General features: G+C 42.8%; 1 protein-coding gene across 5 annotated transcripts in view; it reads left to right on the top strand.

Annotated features, from left to right (window-relative positions):
- Window positions 1-22,710, top strand: part of ACVR1C (activin A receptor type 1C) — a 43,798-nt gene that overhangs the window by 10,772 nt on the left and 10,316 nt on the right. Inside the window, exons 2-6 of one of the 5 annotated variants that reach the window (XM_083494444.1) lie at window positions 1,730-1,963; window positions 14,645-14,890; window positions 17,343-17,573; window positions 20,144-20,311; window positions 21,688-21,844. In XM_083494444.1, coding sequence (XP_083350570.1) covers window positions 1,730-1,963; window positions 14,645-14,890; window positions 17,343-17,573; window positions 20,144-20,311; window positions 21,688-21,844 — 1,036 coding nt within the window. Of the gene's footprint in view, window positions 1-1,729; window positions 2,081-6,202; window positions 6,228-11,171; window positions 11,191-14,621; window positions 14,891-17,342; window positions 17,574-20,143; window positions 20,312-21,687; window positions 21,845-22,710 lie in introns of those variants that run through there. The other 4 variants (XM_083494447.1, XM_083494446.1, XM_083494448.1 and 1 more) reach the window with 4 other exon arrangements.

Raw genomic sequence — 22,710 nt, 5'->3', positions numbered from 1 at the left:
AAGCCAGAAGTTGCCCATCCCTGGAATATAGTGAACTGGCTTTACACTGTTCCCTTAAGGGCAACACAGATATCCCTCTCCCAACTGGCTTGGAAAAACCCTGCTGCAATGGGGCTGTGTTAAGAACCCTTCTGGGGAGCTGTGTAGAGTTTGTCAATAAATCTGCTTAGTTACTAATACTTCTGTGGAGTCTAAATTCAAAAGTCAGGGCTCGGCAAACAACGCAGTGCACACAGTTCATGCATGGAAAAAACCACCGGCACAAAAACTAGGCTGGTTTTAAAGTCTGTGATTAAGTGGGTACTTTCCCCGAACTATGGGGAACATTACTGCTGATTCAGTGATTAACTATGTTAGGCCTATCTGGGAGAGTTTGTGCCCCAGAAAGGAAGGGGTGGGAGTGATGATCCTTTAGTCTGCAACGGACTGCACAACCATGGTAAGGCAATCAATGAACTTGGAGTGCATTGTGACGTGGAGATGGTTGCAATAGTTTTCCTGATTACAATGCTAGTGCTTCCATCACAGGTTCTAATGTTGCTTTTAGACAACATTACCTGTTGCATTACAGGACTGTGGCTTTTTGATCGTTACACTCCCATGTCACACTAAATGGTGAGAAAGAACTACGTGCCAGAATACCACTCTCAGCCCCATCACAAGACATTACAGTGCAAAAGCCTTGTAATTTTCTGGTGTAACCAAGTTGCAAATACATATTTATTTCTGTAAGCAAATAACAGGGAAATGAGCACTAAACTTCTACTCATTTCTGCTAGTGTTTAAGAAATGGCTTTTATGTCATGTGAAAGATCACACAAAACATGGAAATGATCAGGTAAGGAAACATCAGAAAAATGGAATAAAGTGCTGTCTGAATGCAACCTTCTATATTTGTTTTAAATTCAACCAGCCCAAAGTGTTTCAATGCATGCCACATACTGGGACCACAGAGCAAGTAGCATGGGGTTCACATTCAAGAGTCTTAAAATGGAAGTAAGCCAGTGTTTGAATAAAGATACAACATTTAGAATTTTGAGTAAAGCTCAAAAACTGATTTTCATCAAGATCGTGAACTTTTCAATTTTTTAAAGAATACTAAACTTTTTAAAAAAATATTTTTATTGAGCAATTTCAACATAACAAATTGTCAAACCATATAATCACAGACATCGTTTTCCCCCCTTCCCCCCTTCCATCCATCCCTCCCTCCCCCCTCCCACCTCACCTCCTCTCTCTGATTTCCTCTGGACATATTATTCTCTGCATGTTATAAAATTGTATATATCCTTAATTATCTATCTATCATGTTATAAACCAATAAATTTGTGTATGTTTATTCAAAACCTGCCAAGGAGTCCAGTTCATTTTGTTGTCTTTTTAGATAATTTGTGAAAAGCTCCCATTCTTCCTTAAAGTCACAGTTGTCCTTGTCCTGCAGTTTGTATGTCAATTTGGCCAGTTCTGCATAGCTCATCAATTTTTCTTGCCACTGTTCTTTCCTTGGGATTTCCTTATTCTTCCATCCTTGTGCTATCAAGACTCTTGCCACTGTTGTAGCATACATAAACAAGTTATTTGTTTTTCTTGGCAGGTCTTGTCCTACAATCTCTAACAAAAAGCTTCTAGTTAGAATACTAAACTTTTATCTCCTCTCCATGTGCAACTCAACCAGCACAAACTTGGTTTTACTTGGTGGTGTTCACCCAATGATTAATTATCTTTTCAGGTCTAACGTGCGTGTGCCAGTTGTGTGAAAAAACAAACTTCACCTGTGAAACTGAGGGCGCATGCTGGGCTTCTGTCATGCTAACAAAAAACGGTAGACAAGAAGTAATAAAGGCGTGTGTCTCCCTACCACAACTGAAAGCACAAATCTTCTGCCACAGTTCTAAGAACATAACCAAGACAGAATGCTGCTATACAGATTTCTGCAACAACATCACCATTCACCTGCCCACAGGTAAGCTATGCTTGTTAGGGTAAAGAAATCTGCTACTATCCTATGCTTAGCTGGGAGGGCTTCCCATTGAACCCAATGAAACTTGCTTCCTAGTCAGTGTGCATAGGGTTGAGCAGTGTGTTAGAGTAAAACCAAATTGTGGGGTTTTTTGTTTGTTAAAACACTATTTCGCGAAATCTGTTAGTACAAATTTGAAACCTGCCAAATGAATGATTAGAGATACAACTTTTTTCTTTTTTTCTTTCCTGGAAATTCCTGTCAATTGTTCAAGGCAAGATTTTGGATTTTTGTTCTTGCCTTGATAAAAGGGTGGCCAGATGTCATAGGCAGCAGGGCTCCCACACCTTTAATAGTTGTGCAAAACAGGGAATTTCAGCTTGAAAGTAGCACCTGGTGATATTCCCTCTTCCAGAACCCTTGGCGTGTGGACTGAACAATGTGGGTGGAGATGCTTCTTCAGGTATACTGGGCTGAAGCCATTTAGGGCTTTAAAGGTCAGCACCAACACTTTGAATTATGCTCAGAAACATATTGGGAGCCAGTGCAGATCTGTTAGGACCAGTGTTATATGGTCCTGTCAGCTGCTCTCAGTCGCTAGTCTAGCTGCCACTTTCTGGATTAGTTGTATTGCAGTAATTCTAGCTCTTTAGCCCCACTTCTACGGAGCTCGTGAGTTTTTTGTGCCCCCCGCCCAGTCACATCCCTCTAGGCAAATCTGTGAACTTTAGTAGCACTTTAGAGAATTAATGTAGCACAGCAGCCATTTCTATAAATGATTATAATAAAGTGCTGTAGCTATAAAGATTATTTAACTTAAAACTTGACTTTGACCTTTTTCAGTCATTCGTGTGTGTGTGTGTGTGTGAGAGAGAGAGAGAGAGAGAGAGAGAGAGAGAGAGAGAGACGCGCTCTCTCTCTTAGGCAACAAGATTGTAAATGAAGTATTAAAGGAAAATAGCTAACCCAGACTCCGCTAACCCAGAAATAGTACCTCGGGTTAAGAACTTTGCTTCAGGATGAGAACAGAAATCGTGCTCCGGCGGCGCGGCAGCAGCGGGAGGCCCCATTAGCTAAAGTGGTGCTTCAGGTTAAGAACAGTTTCAGGTTAAGAACGGACCTCCGGAACGAATTAAGTACGTAACCAGAGGTACCACTGTACTAGCATTTACATCAACCTTCCCCAAGGTGTGGCGCCTTACAGGTGTGGTTGATTTCTACCTCCCGCCAGCCCAAGCCAATGTGGCCCAATGGTCAGGGATGATGGGAGTCCTAATCTAGCAACATCTGGAGGAAGCTGCCTCCAACTTTGGAAAGCCTGATTCATAGTCATAGAAATAAAGCACTGTGGTTCTGCCACTGCTAATGCAACGGTCGGGGTCTTATTTATTTAATTATCTATCTATCTATAAAAGTAATCATATACTACTGACTCATCTAAAACATCTAAGCAGTGTACAGTTAATATAAAATCTCAGTAAACACAAGGAACACACACACACACACACACACACACACACACACAAATGCAGAGGTTGGGGAGCTTTGGAGTCGTGTGCTGGCTAGGATAGCTCCGTCAGTACAGCATGAGACTCTTAATCTCAGGATTGAGCCCCACTTTGGCAAAAGATTCCTGCATTGTGGGGCATTGGACTAGATGTGCCTCGTGGTCCCTTCCAACTCTACAGTTCTGTGATCTCTGCCGAATCCTATCCCCTTTGCAAATTGGGGTGGGGGTTACGATTGCTCTCTGCCTCCTGCCTTGAGCACAGAGGGATTTTACATGAAGAAGTGCTCCTTGCTCCAAAACGCGATTCGCTTCCAAAGAACCGTTGCTGAGGGCAGCTTTGAAGTGCGATTGTGCAGAGGCACATTTGATAGAACATCTCTGGGTGTTTCATTTTCATACTGTGTTTATTTTGCTGTTAATGTTTAATTATTGTTGATTTCTTGCTTCAGCTTTAACTGTTGCTTTGTCACAGGAGAGGGTTTCCTTTTTCCTTGCGGTAGTAACAAGGTGGTTTGTGGTCTGCCTGGAATTCTGTGTAGAATCTTGTGTTGCCTCATGGTAGGGTGAATTAAGATGCATAGAAATCGGAGGGCTGCCCTGCCTTTGGGTGGCTGGACTTCACTGTGGCCATGAGATTATGACTGAGACGCTGGAGTGTGGGGCAACCCTCTGGGCCATGACTGCCCCAGAAAAAAAAAGGCGGAGTTGGTTAGCCTGTCATTCAGCCTGACGTTTCACATTCCAACCAGCAGAGGGAGACTAGCAACATGAAACTGGTGAACAATTCAGATACCATATTTTTCGCTCTATAGGACGCCCCAGACCATAGGACGCACCTTGTTTTAGAGGGGGAGAACAAGAAAAAAAATTCTCCCCCTCTCTGCTCAGCGCCCCTTCAGCGAAGCAGCAGGAGAAACGGAGCTCCTTCCATTTCTCCTCCCGCTTGGCTGAAGGGGCACTGCGCAGCTCTCCCTTTCTGCTGAAGCCAGGAGAGTCTTGCTCTCCCGGCTTCAGCAAAAGGAACCCGAAGCCTGCGGAGCGCAGCGGGAACTTGCACTCCGCTCAAAAGGCTTCAGGCAGCTATCCCTGAGGCCCGGAGAGTGAGAGGGATCGGTGTGCACCGACCCCTCTCGCTCTCCAGGCTTCAGCGAAAGCAATGCGAAGCCTCCGGAGCACGAAGGGAGCGCTTCAGAGGCTTCGTGTTGCTATCGCTGAAGCCACGGAGCCTGCATTCGCTCCATAGGACGCACACACATTGCCCCTTAATTTTTGGAGGGGAGAAAGTGCTTCCTATAGAGCGAAAAATACGGTATATGGGACATAGAGTATGGGTGTGTTTGTGTGCATGTATTACAGAGTACTTCTGTTGTGATATTAGTTACCATGGAATATAGGACATCTGTCCTTAAACATGGGTTCAGCTTAAATGGGTTCCAAGTTCAGCTTCTGAACTTGGATCGGCTATGATCACACCATACTTTATTTAATTTAACTGACCAAAAATGAAGGGTGATCCATCAGCCATGGTTCAGTGTCCAAGCCCCAAGGTGTGTGGTAATGGTTATTCTCCACTGTGAGTGAAGTACGATTAAGTCACACTCTGGGTGTGAATTCAATGGATGCAACCAATGACCAATGCTGACTCTCGCCAGGTCTTTTGTTTAGCCGGAACTCAGTTCCGGCACCTCTCAGGTGGACACCATTGCCATTATAAGAGAACAAGGGAGGCGTTCATGGAGAGTTCTGGCTCCTCTTTTTCTAGAAAAACAGCACTGAATATCGCCACATGAATATTTCATGTTCATCAACCGGGGGTTGGGGGGGCAGCCTTAATTATTAGCTCCTTATGCTGCCAGTTTCTGACATTTGTGTGACCCCTGTGTTGTGTTGATCTGTGAAATAAGTGGTTTCCGAAGCCAAGGCTTTTTAGAGCACTTTTTAGAGAGATAGGTAGTAACACTTGTATATTACAGAGCATATAGATGCCGCTCACCCCTAAGTCAGGGATAGTCAATGTGGTGCCATTGAGATGTTGCTGCAATACAGTTCGCTTCGTCCTGGACTACAACTCCCAGAATTATGCAGGTCTTCCAGCAGGTGATGGTGGCATATCCCAACCTGAACTGGTATGCAATTCTGGAAGTAAGTACAATTGGATCCAGGAGAACTAAATGTTTTTTAAGAGCGGGGGCATGTGACTCCAGCTTCCTATTAAGAATAAACCATTTTGGGATAAATTGCTGAATTGGCAAGACCAATTGGGAACTCCTGGCCGATGAGCTGCCCCATTACCTCTGGTGTTCTGCTGCTTGCACGCTTCTGCTAGGATGATAATAACAAAAATTTTAAAATTCTGATAAAAATAAAATAAAGCACCCCAGCAGCCCCAAAAGGTATGAAAAAATGTGAAGAAGTGAGATTGAAAACTGCACTAAAAATAGATGTATTGGAACAGATTACATCAAAAACAGATGTATTTATATGCCTAAATAATGTGTGGCGGCTCAACACCTTTCAGTGTTGTTCATTACAGTTCTCCCGTCTCTTATAGTGGTCTGTCAAGGCAAACTGTTAGCATAAAGTGTGGTCTGCTTCTTTTACTTCTATATATGTTGCAGAATAAATAGCTCTCTGTGGCTTCAGTACGTTATCTACAAGCTATGCTAAGAAGGTATTGAGATCCAGAAAGAGATCCTTCTCTCTCTCTTCTCTCGCAATCTACACGGAAGTCAGCCCTGCTGAACTCAATGGAATCAGGTATAGGATTATCTTAACAGTAAGACCCATTAAGCTCAATGGGGTTTGCTTCTGAGGAAAGACCAACAGGATGGTTAATGTTCCTATGCCACCAGGCTCTAGAAAATAGCATTAATATAAAGCAATGCTGCACAGCAGCTGCAAGATATTTTTCGAGAGGCTGAATTCATAACAGCAGTAGGGAAAGGAAATGTTTCCAATGAAACCAACATTCACAGTTGAGAGGAGGTGATTCCATTTGAGAGCCTTTTTGTGTGGTGGAGTGGTGTTGGGTTTTTAAGCTATGCTATGTTTAAAGCTGATAGAAAACTGTGAAGTGTGTGTTTTTCCTTGCCTTTAGAGATAAAACTTGATAATAGTTTTGTGTGACTGGCGCTATTTGCTTGCAAGCAAGCAGTTTTCACCAAAGCCATTTGCGTACTGTGCTGTTCCATAAAGGATCTGCTTTAATCTTTCTTTTCATTGTGGAGGATTTACCTGGTCAGTGTGGGAGACTAGAGATGCTGATGATGCTAACCTTTCCTTTTGATGCTTCTTAAAGCATGGAGGGGATATTGCACAGTGGCAGTGTGTGCGTGCTTTGACTGGTTAGAGCCCAATAATCAATCCCTGGCCTCTCCAGCTAAAACAAAAAAGGGAGCAGGCTAAGAAGAAAGACTTACTCCTTTGAAAGCTGCAGCCATCCAAATAATATTGGGCTGGATGGGCCAGGGGTCTGACATAGTATAAGGCAGTCTTTCTCAACCTGTGGGTGCCCAGATGTGGTTGGACTACAATTCCCATCACCCCTAGCTAGCAAGGCCAGAGCTCAGGGATGATGGGAGTTGTAGTCCAACAACGTCTGGGGACTCTTTTTATATAGAACATCTTCCCGATACAAGTAAACGGGATTCCACCAATCAGATTAGAATAATCACATGTGTAGCAAACTGTTTGCCTCCTCTCTGGTTTATAGCACTAATCTGCCTTACGTTGGTCTGATCTTAGTAAAGAATGGGCAGCCTGATTTGTTGCTCGCTATCTTAGCAGAGAGCGAAGCTGTGGAGACCTAGAGAGCTAGATCTGCTGTCTTTTTGGAGCAGTTGAAATAATGCAAGAGGCTAGAAGATTGGGCAGAGGCCAGTTCCTATAGCACAGTTCACCATGCCCTTGAGTTGCTGTTATGAATTCCAGCATCTCAGAGATTCTGGCAGAGAAGTCCGTCCTCTGTAGCTCAAGACACCCGACACCGTAGTTGGTCGCATGCAATAGCCACACAGATGGCTGGGAAGTTAGCACAGGTTGTGAATCTTTGAATTTGGATGGGGCTGAGACTTAAGCATCTAGTGTGGTACAAAATAAGTTCATCAGCTCAAATACATAATTATGGGGAAGCCAGAAATTAACGCTGGATCCTGGCAACAGTAATTCATGATTTTTTTATTTTTTAGCAGTGGTTTGGAGAATTACAGTGGTACCTCGGGTTAAGAACTTAATTCGTTCTGGAGGTCTGTTCTTAACCTGAAACTGTTCTTAACCTGAAGCACCACTTTAGCTAATGGGGCCTCCCGCTGCCGCTGCATGATTTCTGTTCTCATCCTGAAGCAATGTTCTTAACCCGAGGTAATATTTCTGCGTTAGCGGAGTCTGTAACCTGAAGCGTATGTAACCTGAAGCGCATGTAACCCGAGGTACCAATGTATATTAAAATTCTTACATCCACTTCTGGATGCAGCTGTCATTCCCAAGGTTAATTAGGCAGAAAGAATAACTGTTAATTCAGTATGTTACAGTGAAGATAATGCCTTGGGAAGTGGTCACATTAAATTAAAACTGGGTCCCATTTGTTTATTTGTTATTTAAAATATTTGCCTTAAAGCCCACGTACACACACACCCACCCCATTTCTGATTAGGGTTAACAGAGAGGCCTGTCACTGACAAGCCTGTTCATCCATATCCAGATTGACAAGGTTCCGTTAGTTCAGTTCCGAAAACATGAGTCCAACCCATGGTTTATACCTCACACCCTGGTTTACCCACCCCCTCACAAACCATGTTTTGTAACCTAACTTGTGTTCAGATGTAATGCCAAAGCGTTATTTGTCTTTCTTTCTGAATGCAGCCGTTGTCTGGTGAGGAAAATGCTGGGATTCAAAATCCTTTGGATACCTGTGAAACTAGTTTATGAATGTTTGCTCAGGAGCAACTCCCAAATTGCTCCATAACCATGTAGTTTGCCTGGTCAACTGTTTTGCAGCGGCAGGGATTGTGTGTACATGTTACTGAAGCTAAGCAAAGAGTCCTCTTCTGATAAACTTCAGATATGCTGTGGCCTTTGCTCAAGCACAGGCAACCCCTCTGAAAGTTCTGTTTTGATGAACATGAAAAACAGGCAAGTGTGTTGTTCATTGATGAGAGCCTTGGCACCTGCTTTGTATGCTGAACCAGGCCAGTATTTCATAAAAGTAATATTTAATTACCCAGACTGGTAGCATCACCAAATATTTGCTCCAAACTTGCTTACTGAGTATCAGGGTACCACATGCATGAAGCTGGGAGCATTCAGCTTCTGGCCATGGTTGCCTTGGGTTGAGCCACCTGGAAGGACCATTGGTCAATTTAGCTCAGCAAAGCAGACTGATTCGGTACAAGGGGGCTTCCTTTGCTCTTTATGACTTAGTAAACATTCCAAGTAAGCATGCATAGCTTGATGTTAGAAGCTCTGTGTGTCTCTTTAAAAGCCCAACGCCTTTTAAATGCGCATTAGTGGAAAATCTCCCCATTACTCCTAGTAGCCCCTTCATCTTCCCTCCTCTCCTGTATGATGTTGCAAGCGATACCCTACAGAATGATGCTGTTTGAACCAGGGGCAGGGAACCTGTTGGGGAAGGTCCATAGATAGCTCAGTGGTAGAGCATTTGCCTTGCCTGCAGAAGGTCCCTGGTTCAATCCCTGACATCTCCAGGTAGTGCTGACAATGGCCCCTGTCTGAAACCTGGGGAACCACATTTAGTGAGCTTCAATAAGGAGCTAGATGGGACAACTGTCTGACTTGGTGTAAGGAAGTGCTGCCTTGTTGATTCTCCTCGACTTCTCAATGGCTTTTGACACCATGAGCCATGAAATCCTTCTGAATAGGTTAGGTGTGGAAGGCATTGCTTGACAGCAGTTCCATTCCTGTCTGGATGACTGTTTCCAAAAGATGGCACTGGGAGATTACTGCTCGACCCTTGACAGTCATGCTTTTGAATTCTGCTGGGTTCTGTTATTTATCCCATGCTGTTTTAACATCTACATGAAGCAACTGGGATAGCTCAACCAGAGATTTGTCCGAGGCATTGGCAGTATGTGGATGATGCTTTATTGCTCGCTCATCAGACTGGTGACTCAGGAGAGGGCATTTTGTGGCAGCCCTTAAACTGTCAGGCTCCCTCTCCACAGGCGTGTGGCTAACATCTTCACTGCGTAGCAATTGCCATATGCTAAAAGTGGACCTCTTTATCCTGGACTTTGACCGTTACGGTTTTCTGTTTCATGGGCCCCACCTCTTTTACTGGATTTCTACTCTATTATTCCATATGGAATGGGGTTGCTTATTTTATCATTGTAATGGCTTTATCTGTTTTTATAACTGTATATGGTCTTCTGTTGTTGTAAATTGCCCTGGGACCTTAAGATGAAGGCAGGTAAGTAAATGAATGAGGATCTTTTGTCATCTTTGTCCAATATGCCAGCTGCAACCTTACCTGGGCGAGAATAGCTTGGCCACAATTACCCATGCTTTCCACACTTCCTGTTTAGACTAATGCAGTGCGTTGCACATGGGGCTGCCTTTAAAAAGGGTCAGGAAACTGCATTAATTCCCAAAGAACAAAACTGGTACTGGGCAGTTTAATTACACCTGTGTTTTTGTCAGCTGAGCTGTAGTTGGCCAAGTAGTATTTTTATCCTTTAAAAAACCTTATCGGGCTTGGACCAGGTAACCTGAAAGATCTTCTCCCAGATATACCTACCCAAACCTTAAAATCCTCCAGTAGGGCCTCCAAGTGCCTCTACTGAATGAAGTGCTATCTCAGGCTTTGGTGAAGAAATGGGTTTGTAGTAAAACTTCAGAATATCCTTCTACGCCTGCAACCCTAAACATACTTGTTAGGGAGCAAGTCTCACTGAGATATTTCTGTGTAAACAGGCATAGGCTTACCTTGTAAATTCACTTAAACTTTTGTAGTTAGTGCTTCAAGCCAGGGGTCTGCTTTAACATGCGCATGTTAAAAGCACTATTGTGTACTAATATGTTTTTCTGCTAGTAATTGAAATTGGATTACTATTGCTTTATGTCATATATTGGTTGCTTTTAATTTACCTTGCCCTTCAAAGGGCTGTTTTCAACTGCTTAGCAACCAAATTTCCTATTCCATTGCTTAAAAGTGGTCTTCATTAGCAGAACATGGTCAGTGATTCATTCAGTACTTCAAATCCATCAGGCAGATATTGGATCACTCATCTGGTTGCATGTTAATTTATAAACAGCTTCTGTTTTTGAACCCTAAATAACTGGGTAGGTATTTAAATAGGAGCTGCAAGACCTGTTTTGTTTACCGTTGTCCATTAGTGGCCTCAGTTAGTCACCAGGAGATTTTATGTATCCTAATTCATAAGCTGTAAACATGGTGATGGTGCAATTTTTCCTTTAGTTTTGGCCAGACTTTGATCATTCCACAGTTTGGCTTTATTGAGCTGTTAACTTTTTTATTGTATTTCCAGCGTAGTTCATAAGTTTATCCTCATCAGACTTTTGTTGCCTCTGATGACCTGTCATTGAGTATCACGATGTAGTGTTAAAAATAAATTTTCTGTGTAATAGACAGAACGTTCTGTTTCCCAGGATTTCTTCCGCCCCACCCACCTCCAGACAGAGGCATTATCTCTTGATCAATTCTCAGGGGACTGGTGTCTGAAATCCTAAGCAAGTTTACTCAGAAGTAAGTCCGATTAAAATAAGTGGCCCTTCCTTCCAAGTAAACATCCTGGGCTATAAGGAAGCAGCAAAGGCTATTATTTCTAACATGGTGCAAATGTAATCTCCACTGATGCAATATTTGAGGATACTATAGACACAGTTATGGATGAATACCACCACTGATGGATCAAACTACAGACCCCTTTTGTTTAGCAGTTGTTCAACAATATGCTTCCCACAGTAAGAACATCAGAGCCCTTCAAGTTAGACCAGACTAGTCTGCAAGCAGGGTATGAGTACAACAGCAGTCTTTTGACACTCCCTAGCAACTGGTCTTCAGAGTCACATAGCCTCTGGAACTGGTGTGGGGAGAGTAATATACCTTCCATGACCAGTAAGCACTGATAGCCTTATATTCCATGAATTTACCTAATTCTCTTTAAAAGGTGGCCAAATCGGTGGCCATTTCTGGCTCTTGTGCAAGCAAATTCCAACATTTAGCTATGCAGTGAGTGGGGGGTGACGGGGACAAGAGAGAGACATTGCACAAACCTTTGTAAACCAAGAAAATCTTTAATAAAAATACATTTTTAAAAAGCTATGCAGTGCGCGAGGAATTGCTTCCTTTTGTCAAAAGAAAATTTTAAAAAATTCCTTCCAGTAGCACCTTAGAAACCAACTAAGTCAGTTCTTAATCTCCCACCATTCAGTGTCATTGGATGTCCCCAAGTTCTAGCGATATGAGAGAGGGAGAAAAACAACAACATTTCTCCGTCCACTTTCCCCAAACCAAGCATTGTTTTATACACCTGTATTGTATCACCCCTTATTTGCCTCTTTCTACAAAAGCCTTCCTGGGATAGCTCAGTTGGTAAAGCATGGCTCTCTTAACTTCAGGGTCGTGGGTTTGAGCCCCACATTGGGCAAAAGATTGTGGCCCCTCCCAATTCCATGACTCCGTGATTCCACGCAACCTATCCACAAAATGGAGTTGCCTCAACCCCAGGGTCTTTTTTTCTGAATATCCTTTTTGAGGTGAGGTGAACAGAACTGTAGGCAAGTATTCCAAGTGTGGCTGCAACCTATAATATTGGCCGTTCTTATTTTCAATTCTTTTCCTAATGATCCTAACCAGGCTAAAAAAGTGTTACGTTTTTGTTTACAAAGCTCTAAACACATTGTGCTTTTCCAGGTAAGCATTCCATGCACGGCACATCGGGTTGACACATACTATGTGTCCACTGACCCATGTGGCATGATCATGCCAGCATGGCACCCATCTGGTGTACTAATGCCATGGCTAAATACGTTGCTGCATGTGATAAGCACATTCTAAACATGACAGGACCCCCTTCATGCAAAGGCGGTGAGGAAGCAGTGTAACTGTGCCACTGCTCTCAAGCCATGTAGATTCTTTGGCCCTGCTCTGACATCCACACATGGAGCATGTAGATTTCCCTTTCCTAGACCTCTGCACTCAACACATGGTTGAGTGGTGTGGCATCCTTACCTCTTCAGCTTGTGGACAGACTCTCCTTCCTATGAAGGGGGCTAAGGTGTCAGTGGGAAGATTTCTGCTCATGTCCCATGCCCATCAGACCTCTGGTGATAAGCTTATCAGTGATGACATTCCACCCACTGAGTGGTTTGTTTACAGAAGCTGAGTGCTTGGCAGCACATGACAAAGAAATTGGCTAAATTGAGGGCAGTAGGTGTCACCTCATCACACTGTATTCTGCAGCCAAATTTTAGCCGGGTCCTTTTGATCCCTGCCTTTGTTCTGCCTTAATTTGTTGTGCTTTTTAAAAAAAGAAGCAAGCACTCTTCTGATTGTTCTATGCTGCTGTGAAATAGAATCCCCGCCCCTGCCCCCCTGGAAATGTTCACTAGTTGCATGTATGTAGTTATCTGATCTGGTTTAAAAAAGACTTGCATTGTGAACCTGTGGTGTAATTTATTTGCACAGTAGCTGTCCAAAGAAGAGGGAGAGGCCACTTAGCCAATTCTGTGTCAATAGGCTGGCCCAATAGGCATCACCAAAACAGGAGGACAAACGTTTCCATAAGCCAAGCTGTAGGCATAGAGGCAAATTCAGAAACCATTATTGTCAGCTAAGTAGAAATGAAACACTTTCCCTACTCTTGCTCCCCCCCCCCTTTAAGGCTCTTTATCTGTAAAGCAGACTTGGAATGGATGGCTCCTTGAGGACTTAACCATGTGAACATGCGTCCTACTTTACAGAGGATTAACTACCAGAACTGACCTCTTGTATTAGTTGCCATTTTGAACATATCTAGACTCTTATACATTTGCCTCTTGTTTGAACTGTTTCCCCCCCATTTTGTGTCACATCTTCTAGGCCCCATGTCTTCACTTGCAGTGGAAGCATTGGACCTTTTCTGTGCTTCTGGCATAAAACGACAACCTCCAGGCTGTGTGGGGAAAAGCACATGCTCTGGCCCTTCCCCACCACAGCACCACCCCTCTGGAACTTGGGATAATACTGGTTGTGGGGTGTGGGTGTGTATGTATATGTATATGTGTGTGTGTAGTTGCACCATAGGCTCCTGGGACTTGTCAGATTATTCCAGTCACTTTGGAAAAGCATGACAAAGAGATACCTGTTTAATTATTTGTAAAGTGCTTAGCAGAAGTCTAAGCACTGGTGAATTGATGTTGATGAGGAGTGAAGACTTTGGAATGACCTGGGTCAAATCCACATCAAGCATTTATAACCCTTTAACAATCGTGGCTCCCCCTGCAAAGAATACTGTGTGTGTGGTGTGGGAACTGCACAGCCAGGGGAAAAACAATGCTGTCCAGGGTTGTAAAGACTGCAGAGAGAATAATTGGGTGCACTCTTCGCACCTTAGATCAAATCTATGCTGTCAGGTGCCATTAGAAAGCTGCAGAGATAGCACAGGATAGTATGCACCCCGGAAATGATCTCTTTCAGTTTCTGCCTTCTGGAAGAAGGTATAGGGTTATAAAGACCAGGACTAGCTGCCTGAGAAACAGTTTCTACCCAAATGCAATTCTGGTTCTAAAAGCAGTATAAGGCGTCTCTATTGTATATTGTATTTTAAAACGGGGTTTCAGAGTTTTTAGGGGTTTTTGAATGTCTTATGTAGATTTTCAATTTCATTGTTCTGTATGGGACAATGATAATAAAGATATCATATTGTATCGTATTGTATCGTATCGTGTCAAACTGTAGTTTGCCCCCCCTGAGCTACAATTCCAAGCTGCTTTAACACACTACAGTTCCCAAGTTTTTTTCATGGAAACCATGCCCTTTAAACATACGGTATGGATGTGACCATGGAGTTCGATAACCAAGACAGCCACGTTCTCAACTTTCTCAATATAATGTCAATCCTTCTTGTCACTTCCAGTAAAAAAAAAAAAAAAGTACATTTACATGCTTCTTTGAGAGCATAGTAGATTTGACAGATTTTGGTTTGTGTCTTTTTAAGGTCCAGATGCTGCAAGAAAATCAAAGCTGGGCCCTGTGGAACTGACGGTGGTTATAACTGTACCAGTATGTGTCTTGTCTATAGCTTTAATGCTGACTCTGTGCACACATCAAGGCAACAACTGCAGATTCAGGAAGAAAATAAGACAAAACATTGAAGAGCCTCTGTCGGAATGCAGTCTGGTGAACCCAGGGAAGACTCTCAAAGATCTGATTTATGATATGACGACGTCAGGTTCTGGATCTGGTATGTGAGTGTGCGCTGTGGATTCTGTTGGAATTTCCCATGATGTGTAGCAGATTAAGGTAATATTCCAAGAGGCATAGTGCTAAAAAATCTCTCTGGAAGAGCCTGAAAATGGGAAGCGAAGGGGGTGAGGTATACTCCTGATAACTGGAAGTGCAAGTAGAAAAATTGCTTTTAATCTGGTGTCTGTTACGCAGCTGCATTGTGTTTACAGCTATGCAAAGAACAGGTGTCGCAGCTAGACATTAAAAATGCAAACCAACTAGTTTATTGTATTAACCGAAGGCCATAGCAACATTAAGAATCATTATTGCATAATGACCGGGGCAGTTTTGTGTAGCTTCTCTGTTAGAGTGAGGCATGCCTGCTTCTCAAGATGTGTTTCATGCAGTCTGTTTCATCAAAGACATGCATGCACATGAAACCATCTGGAGAATGTTAATCTTTCCCAACACATGTGTGAATATTCAAATAAGTAACATGGGGGAAAAACACCCTGAAATGCAGGCTGCTGCTTAGAATTGGTGTACTATGTGGAAAAATTATGTGCCCCCCCCCCGCATGATAAAACTTCTGAGGTTCCAGGTAAGAGTTCCCTCAAAGGTGATGATGGCTTTAGAAATGTTCATCTGACTTTAGCTTGCTTGCTTACTTACTTTGCCAAACCTTTATTAGGCATTACAAATAGGTAAAGGTAAAGGGAGCCCTGACCATTAGGTCTAGTCGTGACCGACTCTGGGGTTGCAGCATTCATCTCGCTTTATTGGCCAAGGGAGCTGGCGTACAGCTTCTGGGTCATGTGGCCAGCATGACTAAGCTACTTCTGGCGAACCAGAGCAGCGCACGGAAACACGTTTACCTTCCCGCTGGAGGTATTTATCTACTTGCACTTTGACGTGCTTTCGAACTGCTAGGTTGGCAGAAGCAGGGACCGAGCAACGGGAGCTCACCCCATCGTGGGGATTCGAACTGCCAACCTTCTGATCAGCAACCCTTGGCTCTGAGGTTTAACCCACAGCGCCACCGCATTACAAATACAGGCCATCATAAAACATCCATATATAAAATTTTAAAATATACACAAATAAACAGCCATGTAAAAATATGTAATGATGAGGATTTTCATTGGAGTTTCTTCCCGCTAAATAGTGCCATTCACCACTCTGAGAGATATTATTTACTTCAGCATATTCTGTGTGTTTCTCCACTGAGAGCTAAAGTTTGCCAGGGAAAAAGTACCATCTTTGATATTCTGAGCAATATCTGACCGCAAGCCAAATGAGGAAGAGGTTGAAGACTTGTCAAGCTGCAGTAGCTGAAGTCTCTGCAGCATTTCCAGACTATTCTTTGTATGTCTGCGAAAGACAAATGTTTTGGCTTCAAAGGTCAGGCCTATGCTGACAATTCCTGAGTGTTTCCTGAGCCAGAAACTTTAAAACTGTTTTGAAATAAGTGTAGATTTAGATTAATCTTCTTGCTTAACACCATGCCTTATGTGAAGTGAAGACACTGGGGCTGCAATCTAATTTCTTCCAAGCAGAGTGTCCTGAAGTCTTGGCATTAGACAGGGCTGATCTATCAATTGTTCACAAAACAGAAGTGATGGTACTCATGTCATTGTTATTTGATATCTTTGAAGAGCGCCGTTGTCATTCTCAGGGACTACTTTCATTTTCCATCTGTAAGGTTGTGACATTATCCCCCAAGTTATCTAATAATCAAGGGTTAAATCTGCTGTTGGTAATTCATTCTCCTTTTCTAGTGTGTCACTCTCAGGAGGGCCAGATCAAGTTTGCTTCTGAGGTGAGACTATGCCTGTGGGCTGCTAGTTGGTCCTCTTGCCCTTGGGTAGAAACAGGAAATGCCACTTGAAAATGACATACTGTAAAGCAGGGGTCCCCCACCTTTTCGGACCAGTGGCATATTTCAAATTTTGAGAGAGTGCTGGGGACACCAGTCACAAAATAGCTGCTATGAGGAAAGCATGGCATAACACAAAATGGTTGCCACAGGGAACGTGGCATAACACAAAATTAGAGACAGCCACAACTGATAACCTTATGCTTACCATGAGATATCAGCTATGACTTGTTGCTCCTGACTGAGAAGATCCCATTGATTTTTTTACACACACACACACACACACACACACACAAACTGTTGCTGTGTGATAGCCACAACAAGCATTCCTCAGTACCAGAAAGCCCATTTTTGCTCCAATTCTGTTGGCACTTGCCATCTGGGTTTGCTATTAGATGGATAGATAGATTGCAACCAAAGAGCAATCCAGCTGTACCAAAAACAATGGGAGTTTTGCCACTGATTACAAGAAGATGTGGATTTCACAAATTGGAGATTGCCTCTGCGTATATATTGCACGTGTTGTAGATCAGTGGTAATTATTGGAGGGAGGGTTAAGAAAACGTTTTAATGCTTGTATTTCTTTTGTTAGGCTTGCCTCTGCTTGTCCAAAGAACAATTGCAAGAACAATAGTCCTTCAGGAAATAGTAGGAAAGGGTCGATTCGGCGAAGTCTGGCGTGGAAAATGGTGCGGAGAAGATGTGGCTGTGAAGATCTTTTCCTCGAGAGACGAAAGGTCTTGGTTTCGTGAAGCAGAAATCTACCAGACCATTATGCTGAGGCATGAAAATATCTTGGGTTTTATTGCTGCCGATAACAAGGGTATAGTACTTCCACGCCATTTCACAATGTTTGCCCTGTGCTAGATTAGCCCTGTGTTGTTATATTATTTAAGAAAGCCTGGTTTGTTATGATTTGGATGATGTGATGCCAAGCGTAGTCCCACTCTGTTTATACTCCAGTACAAGCCTCCCCACCCCTGAGATTTTCATTGTAGGCACTTTCCAGGATTCCCTCACCAATGGAGGTTCAGTAGTTATAAAGAGAAAAGGCTTTCCCTGTATCCGTGTGCTGTATTTAGTTCCAAGCCCACTAATTCTCATGGGTGGTGGCTTTTAGCACTGCCCTTGGTGCTTGTCACTGGGGTGCTGTTAGTGTGTCTCATCAGTGTGTTTAACAGTGAGTGAGCGTATGATTTTTAATTTAATGTCTTTATGGTATTCCTTGTTATTTATTTATTACATTTATATCCTGCCTTTCCTCTAAGGGGCTCAAGGCAGCATATCCCGTATGTTCCCCCTTTGATCTTCACAATAGCCCTGTGAGGTAGGTCGGTCTGAGAGAGGGTGAGCAGGGATTTGAATCTGTCTCTCCACGCTCTCAGTCCAGCACTCTGATCACTACAGCACACTGGCAAGATACACTATATTGGATGCCAAACAATTATAGAAATATATAATTTAAATTAAATGCAAGAGCATGGGAATCAAGACTTGATTGCTTTGGTTTCCACAGAACTGTAGTTCTGCATTCTGCTGGGAACATTTTAAATGGTTTATACCAGCCCACTTAATTAGAAAACAGGTGTGAAGACAAGGGTACCATTCCAGATTTTGGCAGAGGGTAGTTTAATTATAATTAGTTATTAATTTATATACCTCTGAATGCCGAAATATTACAAAATATAGAAACCAATCACACAGCATTTCTAAAATACATACATTAAACATACAAAAGGATTAAAATACATAATAAAGCAATCTCACTAAAGTGTTGAAATATCAGTGTCCATCATTAAAATATGTTTGTAGTGGGGCAAGGAAAAGAGATTTAGGAAGGTCGGAAAGTCTATTTTTGGTTACATTTAAAGTCCATTCATTGTGGTACTTGGCATTTTTTAATACATCATTATAGCTTTCACAATGCAGCATGCTGTTAAGCCCATTGATTTCAAAGGACAAGGATGCTTGCCTTTGTGGGGATAATGAGTATAGAAGTAATTCTCTGATCAGATTCAGGTGTGGAATAATTGCAACTTGAGGTGCAAGACAGTGCCCATTACTAAAGGGTGCTATGCGTTATGGTTATTAATCTTGCACAATATTATTATATTATCTGTTTTCCAAACTTGAACTCTTGGAGCTCATTTGTAATTTCTGTTCTTTCATACATTTTAATCCTATGCTGGTGCTTGCCTCACATTTTCCAGCAATCATATGACTGCTGACCCAACTATCTGAGATACTTTACTAGAATATGCAGCTAGTTGTAGCTGTAATTTCCTATTGGGGTGGGGGCAGAACTAGCATCCATTCTCTTGAACACCTTAGGAGACATCACACACATGCCCTATAGAAAAGGGCATGTCAACAGATTTTTAAAGCTATTTTCTAAACTGATGGTTAGTATAGGTGGCATTCCTCATGACAATTCAGGTCCTGTTGAGGACTCAAGCAAAGGAGACAGATGGGCTGCAGGCAGCTCAAGAGTCCAGCCTTGAAACTTCCTCCTCTTCTTCTAATGACAAGTGGATCTTTACCAGTGATTTCCTTGCTATGTGGCTTACAAAATAAGATTTGCAACACAGTCCTATGCATGTTCACTTGGAGATGAGCCCCCACTGTATTCAGTGGGACTTATGCCCTAGTAAGTGTGTTGGAGATTGCAGCTTTTTAGTGTGAAATTCCATTCTGGCATGAATTAAACTTTTCCTACAGTGTACAGTTCTGGTTGCTTCATCTTAAAAAGGATATTGTAGAGTTGAAATGGGGTCAGAAAACGGCAACCAAAGGGGGATGGAGAAATTCTGCTGTGAGGAAAGGTTAGAACATTTGCAACTCTTATGTATAAGGAAGAGTGACTTGGGGACATGAATTTGGGATCATCCAATGAAGCAGAACATTGAGAGGTTCAGGGCAGCCCAAAGAAAGTCCTTCTTCACACAATGCATAGTTAACCATGAAGTTTGTTCCCACAAGAAGTTGTGATGGCCACCAGCTTGGATGGCTTCAAAAGAGGATGAGACAAAATTTGTGGAGAAGGGGAAGGCTACCAAGGCTGCTGGCCATATTCACTTTGTTCTCCCTCACTGTCGGAGGCCGTGGGCCTTTCTCTAAATGCCACTTTATGGGGATCAGAGTGCTTTTGTACTCATGTCCTGCATTTGGGCTTCCCATAAGCATCTCACTGGTCACTGTGAGAACAGGATGCAAGACTAGATGGGCCTTGGGCCTGATTCGGCAGGGCTCTTCTTATGTTCTGCATTGCCAAATATTCCGTTGCGAAAATAAATGGGCCTTGCAAAACGACTACCTTTAGAAAATATTTTCACCTTTGAGGGTTGCTGTGCTCTACTGCTACTTATTGTTAAATGCAGTTATGTCTCTCCACAGATAATGGGACTTGGACTCAGCTGTGGCTTGTCTCAGAATACCACGACCAAGGTTCTTTGTTTGACTACTTAAACAACAACACTGTAACAGCCAACGGCATGATCAAGATGACATTTTCCATAGCGAGTGGCTTAGCCCATCTTCACATGGAGATCGTTGGCACTCAAGGTAATGTGTTCATGTTTATGCAGTTACCTTCACATTAAGCTCACTTCGGGCAGAAGATGACTTGGATGGATGTTGAAGAAGTGATTGAACCAGGATTTGTTTGACTTGTGATTATTTCTGCCCCTTTCCCTGGCATCTTCGTGTATTAAATGAGCACAGTGCATTTGGTAGATACATGTTTACAAAAAATCCCAACACTTTTAATATAAATGAAGGAGTGGGTGCCTAAATGTTAATATTAGTGTGGAAATTGCCTTCCACTCCCCTCTCCCATACACAAAATTTTAATTTACATTGAAGAAGTGGGGAGAGGTATGTGGATGTGAAGCAACTGTGTTTGTAGGAATGTTTAGGGAGGCAGGAGAGGATATATTGTTTTCTAATATTCTTCCTATCTTGCATGCAAGTTCCTTTACTTAGCAGAGTTTTACATTCCCCCTTTTAAACACACAGCAGATAGCAGGTTGCAGACTTGTTTAAGCCTCTTACTATTAGATTCCTGGTATGTCCCCTTATATCCCTCTTCATAGAATAAAAACGCCACAATCTTGGCTTAGTTTACTCACATCATCAGTTCACAGTTGGATCCCTGAAGGCAGACTTAGTTACAAAGTATATACGTGTGGATGTATCCCATATAGGGATAATCCCAGTGTTCCCTGTTGGCAGCCAACAGAGCATTTCTAGCTAAAAAGCTGCTCCAACGATGGAGGAAGTCAAAGAGAGAGAGTGTGCTGCGTGACTTGCCCTTTTGTTACCTGGACAGGTAAGGTCACATGCAAAGGAAGTATGACCCAGCCACGAGGAAACAGGAAGTTTTCAACTGGCTGAGCCCAACATTCCCCTGCATGTCCACTCTAGGAAAACAAGGAATGTTGTACTTGACTGCTACTTATGTATCACATCCCATAGTATTGATAGATGTAAAGGGATGTAAAGGGAATTGTGTGTGGTGTGTAGGGTGACTCTGGCTCTCTCTCTCTGTGTGTGTGTGTGTGTGTGTGTGTGTGTGAGAGAGAGAGAGAGAGAGAGAGAGAGAGAGAGAGAGAGAGGTTAATGATCTTAAGATCATCATTACTCACACACTTCCCCCCCACACACACTTAAGACAGCAAAAGAGTTTGTGTGCATTGTTCTAGCCCCACCTGCTGCTGGCATTACCCTTCGATAGAAAAAAGCTTCCCCAGCCCTGCTGTCAAGGATAGGGTGATAAACTTTTGAGTGTTAAAACAAGAGCTGAAAAAAAGTCGTATGAGCAGAAGACATTACTTCTGAATTTTTGTGGCTTACATTTACATACATGCAATGAACGTTTCTGTTAAACATATCAGTGGGTAATGTAAAGACATTGTGGGCATATTTTTTGTGCTTCGCAGGCAAACCAGCCATTTCCCACAGAGATCTGAAATCTAAAAACATTTTAGTCAAAAGGAATGAAACCTGTGCCATTGCTGACCTGGGACTGGCTGTCAAGCATGACTCTCTGTTGAACACAATCGACATACCTCAGAATTCTAGAGTGGGAACCAAGAGGTAAGTCAGTATGCTTGTAATAAATATTTCACACTCAAGAGGGTTGAGCTGGAACTCTACATGCATATGGCAAAAAAAAAACCCCAAAACCTTTCCCCCTGTGAAATGTCTCCCCATCCCCAGTTTGTTTCAGAGATATTTGAAGGGACTGGTGAAACGGGGTGAAATATGTTTCACGGTCTCATTGCCCTCACTCAGATTTGTCCACACGACATGCGGCAACATGTGTAACTAGGCAAATGAGAATCAAGATACCAGTGGCCAAGAATCCTTCAAAAATTAATGTTGTATTACTCAAGGCTCACTGCATATCTGCCTTTATTACGGCCAAATGACACATTGCAAAATATGTGTATGTTACTGCTGTGCGTGCATGCATGATTTCTTTTAAAATAGCAGCCACTGAGGGCAGGGACAGGACAATCAGGTAGGGTGGAATTAACCCTTTCCCCCACACCAAGTTCCCCTCAAAGAAAAGCTGTAGTGTGCCAGTCGGAGCTTCCCTCCTGACAGGCCCAGCTCTGGAGCTGCTTCGTTAAAAGAAAGGAAAAACTCATGCAGTGCTAAACAGCAGGTTAATGCAGCTTGCAGTTTGCCCTCACTATTTCCTGTGCTGTGGAGGGCAGGGGGAGAAGCAAATACACCAGGATTCCTGCAGTTGCTTTGAGATGACTTGAGCTCAAGGTTTGCTTTACTGTGTCATCTGAACCCAAGCTCATGGTTTACAATCTCCTGGACAAACCATAAGCTGTAAGTCATAGGAAAAACCTTAGTTGTAGCACATGGTTAATTTGGAGAGAGCTAACGCATGAGCCCAGGTTCAGAAAATACACTAAGTCAAGTCATGGCTTAGTTCAGCACAGTAC

The sequence above is a fragment of the Podarcis liolepis genome, assembly GCF_965112155.1.
Source record: "Podarcis liolepis genome assembly, chromosome: 1".
NCBI classification, from domain to species: Eukaryota; Metazoa; Chordata; class Lepidosauria; order Squamata; family Lacertidae; genus Podarcis; species Podarcis liolepis.
This window is presented reverse-complemented; position numbering and strand designations above follow the sequence as displayed.